At 34.2% G+C, this 13,595-nt stretch overlaps 1 protein-coding gene across 4 annotated transcripts in view; it reads right to left on the bottom strand.

Annotated features, from left to right (window-relative positions):
- Window positions 1-6,662: 6,662 nt before the first annotated feature.
- Window positions 6,663-13,595, bottom strand: part of LOC129217035 (ribitol-5-phosphate transferase FKTN-like) — a 97,073-nt gene continuing 90,140 nt past the window's right edge. For all 4 annotated transcript variants that reach the window (XM_054851270.1, XM_054851269.1, XM_054851271.1 and 1 more), the window contains 3 exons: window positions 9,714-9,859; window positions 7,939-8,063; window positions 6,663-7,002 (listed from right to left, as the gene is read on the bottom strand). In XM_054851270.1, coding sequence (XP_054707245.1) covers window positions 6,789-7,002; window positions 7,939-8,063; window positions 9,714-9,859 — 485 coding nt within the window. In that variant the 3' untranslated portion in view covers window positions 6,663-6,788. The remainder of the gene's footprint in view (window positions 7,003-7,938; window positions 8,064-9,713; window positions 9,860-13,595) is intronic.

The following is a 13,595-nucleotide window of genomic DNA, read 5'->3' as shown; positions in this document are numbered from 1 at the left end:
CGCATAGCGCCTAGACCGTTCGGCCGATTTTCATGAAATTTGGCACAAAGTTCGTATGTAGCATGGGGGTGTGCACCTTAAAGAGATTTTTCGAAAATTCGATGTGGTTCTTTTTCTATTCCAATTTTAAAAAAAAAAATCATAAGATGGACGAATAGTTTACGAAATTATCATAACGTGGAACCGCAACATTGACACAAGCCAATTGGCGAGATACGAAATTATCATAATGTGGAACTGTAAGATGGGTACAAGCCAACTGGCGAGAAAATTCACCATACATTATTTGTAAATATACAGGCGAACCAAAAGACCTTTTAATTTTTCTATTACTGGCAAAGCTGTGCGGGTACCGCTAGTTGAATAAATAAAAATGCATTTTGCAACATTAAGACGTTTGTGTGTGTTGTCTTGCCAACTGGCGTACAAATATAATCAGGAGCCTCCGGTTAAAGATAGAGATGTTTGACAACCGATGTTTGAATACGTGAAAGTAGGCTTGCTTATTTTTGAACAAACTGATTATTTTTAAAATGACTGCATTTTTTCTGCTCGGAAAAGTTTTTTTTTTCAGTGCAATCTTTCATTAAAGTTTCATTAATTTGTTTTTCATTTTTCTTAATGGGAACATAGATACTGTGACAAACATCCTCATAAATATAATAGCAAATGATGGAGTAACGCTCCTGACGTCACCAACAATGAAACTCGCTCCACGGCATGATGATTTGATAATATTTTTTTAAAATGTTTGACATGAAGTGAAATGCTTTATTTTGAAAAGGCTGAACTGGATCCGATAACTGTTTTACTGGTAAGACTCATTTCAGCGGATTGAAGAAACGAAAAATTGGTCAACAATGTTCGTTATCTTCTGGAGTTTAGGGTTAATCCACCTTCAACCAATATCAAAATATCACCAAACAGGCAATGTCTTCGTTCAAATGTAGAAGCAATTTTGACCCGTCATACCTGGATGGGCAATTTTTTAGTTGAGAATACTGAAAAATTCCTCTTTGAAACCTTGATAATTGGGATTTATTAAAATAAAACACTTGACCTTTTAACAATTTAACGAAACGAATTCGACATAGATTTCATATACATTCATTCATAATTCCCTAATTTATTTAAACACATTTATTGAATAATTAATTTCTTTGTTTATTCATTATTTCATTTATTTATTCATATATTCATTAATTTTTGTTTTATTCATTCAAAAGAAAAATATATCCAGTAATCAAATAGAAAATATTTCATTGAACTCAATTGTGAACAGCCCCTTAAGCGCTGGTTTCCTAGGAACGAATCGCTGTTTTTCGACGTCACTCCTCGGCGTGACGCTAAAACCAAATTCAATTAGATTCCGGCGTGGCCATTTACGACGTCAATTTAGCTCGGGTGCGCATGCGCAGAAGAATCAAATTTTCCCCTCGGCGAAAAGCGACGCCGACGATTGGCGTGTTCGCTCCTAGGAAACCAAGGCTTTACTTGTTTGTCTAGGGCGCATTTGCTGGATAAACAGGAGAGTTTCGTTATTTACCAAATGTTGGTAAAAGTATGTTGGTTATGCACTTAAAGCAAGAATTAGTAAATGGAGGGATCAAGCCCAATCATTGTCAGAGCAAAAGCTGAGGCCGAGCCTCCAAGTCACGTGACTCAATAATGGCGAATGGTTGACATGTTTTGCGTGAGACTAGCGAAAGAAACCCGATTTCTTCCAATGCTTTGCTTTAAATTCTATCGCATGACTTGGGGTCTTTGGTTCACGAAAGAAAGTCTTCACTTCTTCCATTTTATCTCTTCTCGATGGTTATACAGAGCCGGTCTAGGAAGATTTGGCGCCGAACATATTGGGCGCCTGGAACATTGGGCGGTGGGAAATTTGGGCGCCGTCGATTGGACGCACAGTTTTGTTGTGACGTAAGTGTCCGAGTTCCGAGTATCGATTAGATAATTCCGAGGTAGCACAAGAAACACGTTTATTACTAACATTTAGCACACATAGAAAACAATTAACTTTGACTAAATACTACAATTTGACAACAATTCGATAGAGCTACCATGCAGCACAGCATAGGGTCGATGGTTGATGGTGTAATTCGATTGTTAGATTGATTGAATGAGTCTCATGCCCAGTTCGACGTGAGCCACTCACTTGTTGCGTTTGTAGAAATACAATAGTTTATAGGCACCGAAAATGTTGAACACTGCCCAAAACCTGGGTGCTCAATATTCCAGGCGCCCTATGTTCCCATTTCGATACAGAGCAGAGCTTGCTGTCTGGAAGGAGCAAACGTGAAAGGATCGTCTGAACCCTTTCACATGAAGCCAACGTTTAAAGACTGAGCCTTCACACTTCACACCTTGTTGAGAGTCAATTATAGTTGGGTCAAACCTAACCTGGCAGCATTGTGAAGGATATGCAGATCCTAATCACACCATTACGACGCTGCCATTTTAGGGGCTATATTCCAACTTTTATTCTAAATGTTGAATCAAGTAATCACATCGTGCGAAGGAGGAATTAGAAGTCTAATTCTTCTTCCTAATACTTCATAATTTTTAAAGGTTTTTGAACTAATAGCGGTGTTCTAGCTTATTTGCTAGACCGGTTAGGATAAGTAATAACAACAACATAATATGAATTAAGTGGCTCATTTAGTAACAGAAGATCTTATGCCTTAAATTTGGAGTAGCGTTTTGCAGGGGCGGCATTTCAGCATTTCATTTGGGGGGTCGAGTTTCTTAAATAGGTATTACCACAGTGCGGTCCCAAACGCAAAATTAGCTAACAGGAAGTAGTCATAAAATCGGTTTAATATGAATAAAAATTAAAAATTTTGATTAACTTTCTAATAAGTTATCATACAAAACATCTCGATACTAAAGTTTTTATACCTTTTGGAAAAGTTTTAATGTATGATTTTTGAAATTCGGAAGAACAGGGAATCGTGTTACTAATCAGTGCCCAGTGTCGTGCTGTTTTGCCAGTACAGCTAAATAGAAAAGATGGTGAAAAAGCTCATGCCTTTTAGCATATATGACTTCGCTTGAATTTTTTGCCCATTATGCTTCGAAAATACTCTAACCTCCTGAGAGATAAAAAAAAAATCTTTCTCCACTGGCTGAGCTGATAGGAATAGTTAAAAAATAATTGAAGTAACAAAGTTATTTATGAAAACATTTTTTACATCTAGCTCTTCAAAACCACCCAGGCAACTTCAAAAATTGTAAGGGGCTTAATTTTTCATCATTGAATAATCTAGTCTCATCGGCGCTCTCAGCTTCAAGGAGATGTCAGCTGCCTCCCCAGCTCTGTTATTCACTATTCCAGAATGATGAGTCCATAACAAGGACCAAACTGCAGTCTCTGGATGTGATAACCGGTCTGTCGGTATAGTGCTTGTAATTTTTCTTGCCTTATGCTAAAAATTGAATACTCATAATTAAACATTTTTTTTTTCGTCTTCAAAATCCAATCCAGATAATATAGAGCCAACCATACAGAAAAATAATTATCATCAAATCTTGTGTTAATTTCATTCGAAACTGAATCTATTACTTCATACAAAATATTAAAAAATCAATGTTTGACTTGACATCATCATGTGGATTTTTTTTTTTTCACCTTTTTAAAATTGCCTCTGAGGAAGAATTTTTTTGAAAAGTTTCACGCTTGGTTGAAATATATATCTATATGTAAAATCTTATTTTCAGTTTCAATTGTCGATTGAAGTATGGTAGTATGGTGCACAGATTAATTGTTAGATTGAACTGTGACTTGAATAGTCCGAAAATTGGTAACGGATTGAAGATGTTTTAATAGAGTAAAGTATTTTTCAAAAACTTTCCTCAGTACAAAAAAATTGAATAAAAACTCAAACGAGGTCAAACATACTAAAGGGCATGAGCTTTTTCACCAATGAAATAACTGTTTTGCAATAATTCTTCCAGTCGTCAAATCGCTGCTTTGAAGTTATAGAGAAATGTATTTATGGTTTTAACTTTTGAAGACCAAATTGTGTCACTCCGAGATTGCATAGGGCCCCAAAAAAGGTATTTGTTGATATGTTTTTTTTAAATTCAATAATCACATGCATTTTTAATTAGGTTCTATGAAAACATATAATGCATTGAGCAGCTGAAACGTGTTTCTAGCAGAAGAAAGCGATGAACACTCATTAAATAAATATACACTTAAAAAATGAGCGTAAAAGTGATTGTAAAATATCAGAGAATTTTCTTCTGAAAATCATGCAGCAACACCACTTTGCACGGGCCTCTCATATTGGACATACCATCGTTACACTGGGCACACAAGTATGAAATATTTAGCCTATTTGAAGAAATGTCTTCTTTAGTTAAAATTAACAATGATTCTCTATCAATTTTTTATGTTCAGAAAAGGCCGGAAAATATTTCATGAATTTCTAAGTCATCATCCCAATAACGAAAAACACTTTTTCTAGTCAAGGAATGTGTCGAGTTTTATCAAATAGCTACTGAGAACCAGCGAGACTTTTTTTTAATGAACATGGATTTCCGACTTAAATAAATTAAATTCACATATTGTCTATCATTCTGCTCAAAAGATCTGGGGGTGCAACCGCCCCCTCTTGACCCCCCTATTTTCCGCCCCTGGCGTTTTGTACCACGGAAATAAAAGCACTTTTTTTGATGAAGAATATGAACAGTTAACTAGCGTTTATTTTCTTCGAATTATATGCGTATAGAATGTTTACGAAAACTATTATTGTGGCAGCAAAATATTAACAGGAATTCAACGTTAGAAATGTATTTACTCTTAAAATAAATATCTTACGAATAAAATAATAGTTCAAAAAAACGTAAATAAAAGAAAACCTTAAAGACTATCAAACTAAAGTCAAAGAAAGAAAAAAAAAAAAAAGGAAAAATAACAAGAAGATTCAATTACTGTCAAACATATATGTTAAAAAAGAGTTTTGATTGTTTCATTTTTCTCAATGTTTTCATTTAATATCAAGATTCGGAGTGCTGGGTTTTATTTTATTATCAGCGCAGCTGCAATACATTAACCTGTGTATCAACCGCACGTCACCAAAGAAAATTTTTGCTTATTAGATATTACACTTGGAATATTAATTTTCACTAAGTCACGCATTACGTTGCTATTTTTTCAATCAAAACTTTTAATATGTCTGTGTTTTGCGTTTTAAAAATAATAATAGTCTGAAAATTTCCCTTTTAATTAAGTTTTCAACCTGGCATTTAATTCGTGGAATGAAAAGTAAAAACCGTTGCAATTTGAGGCAGTGATAAGCAAAGGGATGGAAGTTGACATTTTCAAGTTTCGAGTAAAACGCGTTTAAAGTTGCGGTATTAGGTAGGTTTTCATTAAAAAGTTTTTCAAAAACATGCTGTACAGCAGTTAACCAGTTACCAGGTTTACTAGTACTATCTCTTGCCCCAAGACATAGAAAAGGTTCACCTCAGGGCCGCAGAGTACCGAGGCGGGCTCCTTGTCAGTTACGTCGCCGGACCCCTTCCTGCCCCTCCCCCCCAAAAAAATAAAAAGAAAAAGGGGGAAAAAGAAAAAAAAAGGGGGGGGGGGAATCAATAATCCTCATTAGGAAACAATTGACTCTATTTGAAGTGCCACAACAGTAAATATGAAAAGAATAAATTTTACTGAATCTTTACGTTTTCTCTTATTTAGAGTTTGTGTCTCCCCCTTTTTCTTTCCTTTTTTTCTGCGTCAGTGTCGCCGGGTCCTTCTAGTTTTCGATTAGGCTGATGTGGCCTCTCGTCGGGCCTTTTCACCTACCATTTGTACTGGTTATCTCCAATTTTTTTTTACACTGAATTTAATGGTTCACAATTGAATTCCGAAATACATTTTGGATGATTTTTAAACATTTATTGAAAACATGGTAACTGACTGGCATTTTGAAAACAAGTATGCCAGTCAATTTCCATGTTTTTAACAATTTTTTTAAAAATCGTTCAAAATGTATTTCGGGAATTCAATCATGCCATTAAATTCAGTTTAAAAATATAATATTCAGGGGAAAAGATAGTTCGCACAACATATAAGTATACGTTACAAATTACGTATCGTTTTGCTTCGAAAATGTCAGGCAGTTCGACAGGTTATCACCCGTGAAATTGCACATATGCGTTGAAACGACTGTGTTTGTTAAAAGTGGGGGAAAAAGTCATAAAACTACGTCAAACTAAGCCCTAAGAATCTAAATCTAATGTCATATGAAGCAGTAACAGTTAAATTTCTTAGGTACGATAGTAAACTGTTGTTTTAGCAACTACTGATGCTTTGATCATGGTCTGAATATTTTTGAGCTACAGAAGAAATTTAATTTTAACAGCCTATATACGCTGAGAGCAGATAAAAATGGGATAAAGTGATAACCTTCGAATAGGAACTAAAAAATGAATTAAAAAAATGCTTTTAAACAAAATTATTCTTCATCTTATTAAACGTTTTGTTATATAGGATTTTAAATAAGATAAATATTTTCCGGCTTTAACCATGCATGTAAAAGTTTGAATATGCTGCATAGAAATATATCGAAATTTCCTGTTTGATTCTTCTATAGAGCAGCTACAAATCGGCGATAAAACTCTTTAACAGAACCTAAAACTTACATAGCACGTCAGGTTTTACAAAGATAAATCTTTATTCGCAGGTTATACATTTTTCTTCGTTTCAAAATAAATTCCGAAAGTTCTGTCTTGTTTTGAAAGTCTCGTATCACTTCAACAACAGTCTAATATCACAGTAGTTAGTAGCCAGTGTAGGTTTTTCCTTCTAGTTCTTTTGGCCAATATATGTTAGGGCCTCTGTTCTTGATGGAAGATTCATAATTCCAGCTTGAGACTGGCTTCATCCACTCTGGACCATATTCAGCAGAAATACATTTTTCTGTTTCGCAAGGAACTGTTACCTTTTCACCTAACAAATCGCAAGAGCATAGCGTGAAGCTCGGGTGATGATATCTGGAAAAAAAGGATTTTTTTTTTGTGAGATCAGAAATTGTGTTAACAGCTAGTTAAAGCTTGACCACGGAGAAAGAGAAAGTGCGGTTGACCTTGAAGCAGAAACATTATTTGTATCATTTGTAATTGGTTGTTGAGTATTATTTTGTAATACATAGGATTAGCGAGAACGCGTCTCTTATATTGACTACTCGGCGCTTTCTGGCTGATTCTCCCATTACATATGAACAAATAATGCTTCAGCTTCAAGGTCATCCACCATCTCCCCATGATCAAGCTTTAGAATTGAAGTTCTTTGGTTTGTTTTCATTTCAGGAAGTTATGAATTTTTTATCATAAAGGATAAGATTCCATTAAACAATACAAAAGGAATGATTTGGAAACTACTATATAAATGCTAACAAAATCAAAAGCACATTCATAGAGCAAGGTATAGCATTTAAACTAGTGATTCCCAAAATGGTTCACATAGATCCGCAGAGTTCCATTCAGACTTGCAAGTGCCCCATATCAGTGAAAAAAAAAAAAAAATGGTACATGAGGTTTAAGTAGGGGCTCCGTGACTGAATCCTATTTAAGCATGTTATTCACTAAAATTATCACTTTACTTTTTCCGGGAGATTAAATAGAAGATATGCAATGCAATTGTACTTGTAAGTTCATTAAAAAATGATTTATACCTATGCTATTATTACTTAAATTACAACCCTCGTACATTATAGAAATTTTCCTGTTCGAATCTTCAATAACGTTCTGAAACTGTTCAATAAACTTACCAAATCCTTCAATGAAAAAAACCCTTCAGTTATAATTATATAATATTACTTAGAATTTTTTGATAAAAGTTGATTGAAAAAAAAAATAAATGATTAAAAACACTTTTAAAAGCTGTAAATAATTTTGGTTATTTCAGTTAAATAATGGAAACATAGTTACTTGAAATAATAGCCTTTACTAGGTCTGTGACCTGCGTACCAGGTCCCATTACTTTCTGGATACAGGAAGAAAACATCGACTCTTAGACCATGGCAGTTGAGGTTGAATTCCAAACCTCTCTCAGGCTAAAAATGAAAAAAAAGTTTATCATAACTTAACAGACGACAATCATTAAAAAAATGCAGACACTGGTTAACGCGATATTGTTTACAATTTTCAACTCATAACTGTCCTTTTTGTATCAAATAAATTTACCTATCAATATTACTATCATTATTATTTTTTTCAGATTCCGAAAATCTAACTATATTTTTTCTGAATACTTTTTGAAAAAGCTTGTATTCAAAGGATATCCATTTCACCATTAGAAAAATTTGTTCTGCACCTGGCAGGTAAAACGTCCTGTGCTACAAAGACGAAACTTTCTAGAAAATATGTTTGAGGAAAGAGGTCTTAAAAGTCCTCTTACCTCAAAACTAGCATAGCTTGGAGTTGCAGAGTATCACTGATAAGTAGACTTCCGATAAACAGAAGTTTAAACGAATCCGTTTGTTAAAATAGGGTTGAGGAAATTCGTTTTGCGTTACCAATAAGAATTATTGGCGATGTGTCAAACTAAGAATTTCTTACTTTAATTAAAGCATAAATGCGTTTGCCCAAGGTTAAACATTTTTTTTAAATCAGAGCCAGACGGTAGCAATGTTTGCCATTGCATGTCTTGTTTACTATTAGGAATTACTCATAGTGCTTTATGCTTCTGAAGAGAGTACAAAAAGTTGATTAAAATAGCATTTAGATCGCAATTTGGAAAAATGTATACTACCCTTTACCTCCCAGGTACATAACTACAAACATTTTAGTAAATGAGTCAAACAAATTCTGTTAGCATCGAAAAGGTTTTTCGTTAGATACCAGTGATTCATTAATTTCGATGTTTTTAAATGTAATCAACGTGAAAAGGTTAAAAAAAACTTTAAATGTTAATTAAAACGCACAAACGAAATTTGAGGCATAAAAAAGCTATTTTTGGGAAATCTTCCTTTCCCGAAGTTACTGAATGTCAATGAATTTCGATGCGGCCATGTTTTTCCGAAAATTATTCTATAAAAACGAAAATGTAAAATTTTAAGAATATCACTATCAGCTGTAAAAGCAGTAGGGTAATGGCACCAGTAACAGACATGCGTAAGACATCAGTCTCAGATTAACTCGATTTTTTGTGCCTTTCGATGTATTTAGACTTTTTAAACGATTTTTCTCTCATGCAACAACATTTCATCTAACGTTTAGCTGCTTCTCGATCCTCTGAATTAGTTAATTCTATTTTTATTTGCTTAATTTGGAATAAAGGTCTGATGATACCTAGTAATAGGTGGGATGAGGAAAGGATGAGTATTGGACGAAATTCCCTTTTTCTCTTCTAAACTTGCGAAAATTCTTTAGTTTTCGAACTAAGCCTTATTAAATTTAAATGAACATGAAACATCCTCTGATCTCTTGGTAGTTGTTCATAACCTTCCACCACTGCCTTGTAAAAACCAACTGGCTCATAAAAACAATATAACAATATCTGATAACAATAGATGGTTTCACTGTTTTCATGAGCTACAGCAACATAAGTTTTACCCACCTAAAATTCTTATTATTAAAATTTAAACTTAAGACCGTCTGTTACTGGACCCTTGTCTGTTACTGGTGCCGTTACCCTAATACCTATTTGTGAAAACTGCAGCAATTTGGCAAATACTCTGAATATATTTGTTTATGGTACTTACAATTCCATAACGCTCTCTAATCTTGTAGGGCTTATTGTCGCTCGAGAACATTTTAAGCAATTCGTCTACGTCATCCACTTCATCTGCCCACGCACCAAAATCTACATCTGATGTATATGGAATAATATCACACTGCCGATGCCATCCTAAGTGAAGACATAAGCAACTAATGCATTTTACAATGCCATTTAAAGGGTGTTTTTTTTTTATAAGTAGATAACTTTAGGTTCAAATAAAACACAGTTAAATGTTGTTAATTGTCATGAATGTTGCTTTATTCGAAAGATGATTCTTTGCCATTTTCATTTAAATATGATTTCTGGCATATGGCCACCTCGGCTGGCTCGGAGAAAGTCCAATTGGAAAGTCAAATTTTCTCACTTTTTGCAACAATAGCGACCGTATGTCAGTAATAAGGTGGCGAATGTTCTCTTCCAAGGAGTCAATCGTCTGTGGCTTATCGGTGCAGACCAGAGACTCCACATAGCCCCACAAAAAGTAGTCTAGCGGTGTTAAATCGCATGATCTTGCAGGCCAATTCACGGGTCCATTACGGGAAATTATTCGTTCACCGAGCGTCTCTTTCAATAAATCAATTGTGACACGCGCTGTGTGGCATGTTGCACCACCTTGTTGTCTATTCATGATGAAATGGCAAACCGAACTGAACACAAAACAAGTGAAAGCTAACAAAATGGCACACATATCAAACAGTGTTGCCAACTTAAAATTATATACCTCTAAAAAACACCCTTTACTATAGATGGTGAGAGGCTAACCAGACTGCGTAAGAAATGATGTAATCAGGCACTTCGTAGTCTTCAAAATGTTGCCAAGTTAGCCTTTTTCTGACTACGTACAGTAAACTACCGATTATCGGCGGTCGGATTATTCGTTCACATTGTTTTTTGAATGGTGATGACTTATACTAACCGAATTTTTACAACTAACCGAATTTTTTGTCAAAATTTAAGGTATGTTCTAACATTATGGTCATTAAATGTTTTTTTTTAAACTTATGATTCTGTTATTGTCGGTTTTAGCTTCTACATATGTATTTTACAATTCAATGTTATCGTTTTTAGCTATAATTTAAATGTATGTGTGAGTGTTATTCATATTTCTTAGCCATTACAGTCGACTGCCGCTACAACGCGATCCGACTTACGCGAAATGGCTATAACGCGATTTTTCCCCCAGTAAAGAATTTTAGTTTGAACGCAAATTTCTCGCCCTCAACCGAAACTTTTCGAAAGGGAATAGTGGTGCGTAAGTATCGGTTTTGTTATTTGTTACTAAACACTTTTTTTTCGTTAATGGACCTTCATCCCTTTTGCATTACTGAGAGTGGGAATTCCCACACCGCTTACACAAATAACTCTCTGTACTCCACATTTTCCATTTTTTTTTTCGTTCTAAATGCGAAAGTTGATGAAATATAATGACACCTAACAGCGCTGTCTCATCTAAAGTTTGTGAATATTGAAAGAAAGAGAGAAAGTTTCTGACAATTAAAGAAAAGCTAAAGCTTCTCGAAAATCTGAAACTCAACTAAAAAGTGCGTCATAGGTAGCACGACAACTAGGTATGAGTGAATCTTCCATACGTACAATTAACATTTAAGAAAAGGAAATCCGTCAAAGTTCACCGAGTTCTACCTAAGCAAAATGCAAAAATTATGAAAATGAAGTTGCTCTTGTATTGTGAATGAAAAAAACCAGGAAATATTACAAAATTTGAGATCACGCAGCATAAATCATCATCATCCTAACTTTTTTAAGCTACAAAAATAATTACTGGATCTACTGTACAGTACAACTATAGTGCATTTGTTTTTCTTACTATATACCGTACTGGTTTATTTATGTTTTTCTTTCCTACTGATATTTGATTTTGTGCATCGTAGCAGTATTTTATGTTGAATAAAATAAACGTTTTTTTTTAAATTTAAAATACAAATAAAAATTCATTTTTTTTTGTGTGTAAGAAACAGTTTTGTATAGTTAAGAAATGGTTTTTAACACTTTGAGGTGGTGTTTACAAGTGTCTAAAATAATTGGGTATGTTTATAAAAGTTTTTACACAAACCTTTTTCCACAACGCGAAATTTCGACTTACGCGAGGGGTCTTGGAAAGTATCCCTCGCGTAAGTCGGGACTCGAGTTATATCGTTTTTTAAAATTATTATTCGGATTATCCGCGGTTTTCGCTTATCCGCGGTTACCGTGCCACCCTGTTCCGGGGATAATTGGGAGTTTACTGTATATCCGCATTCATAGGGACAAAAATATACAATTATCAGGTTAAAGCTCTAGACTAGGAATTCTGAATGGTAGCCACATTTGCACTTTTGGTAGCCATTTTTTAAAATTATTTTTTGTAAGTATGCACGCAGCACAAAATGTAAATACCTTACTCACTATTACTATAATTAAACAAGCAACGATAAAATTAAATTTTTTTAAATCCCAAGTATTTTATTTGCTATTAAATAGAAACTGGCAACAGATAAAAATTTTAAATCATTGCTTTTAATTTCGGCTAACAATGAATTCGGCTAACAGTCGCGTGAATAAAGGCTTAGCCGTTATTAAAATCTGCTTTAAAAAAACGTTATAATTCGAATTCTATGAAACATGGAAGTTCCAAACCCATTCTATCAGACGCGGAAAAAAATTCTTATTTTGGTATTAAATTTTTAAAATTTTTAACTATATTTTCAATGCAAAAATCATGAAAAACCTTTTAGAAGTTTTTAATTAATATCTTCGTTAATTAATGTCGTTCAAAGATGCAACCTAGGTAAGAACACTCTCGATCAGTTCTCATTTCGAACAAACTATTTACTTCCTTTCACAAAAAAGGAATTATTGTATTCGCGAAAATATTTTCACTCAAAAATCGAGCTTAATTTCCATTTTTCTCACCCTCGAATGAATGTTGAGTTTTTTTTTTCGACTCAACCACTCGTGGATAAGTATATAAGAACGTAAAGACCCGCGAAATAACCATTTTGACGATTCTCGAGTTAATTACAAAGAGTTTTCTCGTGACGTCTGTATGTACGTATGTATGTCGCATAACTCGAGAACGGAATGTCCTAGAAAGTTGAAATTTTGTACGTAGACTCCTAGTTTGGTCTAGTTGTGCATCTCCCTTTTGGTTGCATTCGGTGTTTCTGAAGGGGTCTTTTGCGATTTTTTGGGGGGGATTATTGTTAACTTCGATGTAAATTCAAGTGATGTTATAATTTGGAGGAAACACTTGGCGATATATCGCCAGTGTTTTGGTCGCCAAGTTTTGTCGCGAACTTAGCGACAAATTTGGCGATTTTTTTAAAAAAATCTGGTTTTAATTTGGCCACTGTTGGTGACATTTAGAAAGTAAACTATTGAATCACATCGAAACTGCCTATAATGAGAAAATGACATTAAATTGGAGTAAAAGGAAGTCATGTGATGCACACATCAGCTTATTTTTTTCAAAATCGGTCCATTCGTTTAGGCGCTAAAGTGCCACACACAGACATGACATACACATACACGTCAAACTTATAGCCCTCTTCCTTTGTGTGTCGGGGGTTAAAAACTAGCATCATATCAAAAGATTATGATACTCTATTAAAACAACGAATAAAATTTCTCCGGATATGTTTTTAAATATAAGAATGTAAGCATTAGGGTGGCCCTTATTTTTCAATTTTGTAAAAAGTTAGCTCCCCCCCCTATTTTGTTTCAATAGACTAAAAAAAAAAATGATTTGTGCAAAATATTAGCTCACTCGGAAAACTCTAAGGGTTCCCGCAACAAGTATGAAATTATCGAATTTTCTCCGAAAAATAGATTTTTCAGCTTCCCCCCCCCCAAGTTAAAAAAAAAAACA

Source organism: Uloborus diversus, chromosome 2, assembly GCF_026930045.1.
Source record: "Uloborus diversus isolate 005 chromosome 2, Udiv.v.3.1, whole genome shotgun sequence".
Taxonomy (NCBI): domain Eukaryota; kingdom Metazoa; phylum Arthropoda; class Arachnida; order Araneae; family Uloboridae; genus Uloborus; species Uloborus diversus.
This window is presented reverse-complemented; position numbering and strand designations above follow the sequence as displayed.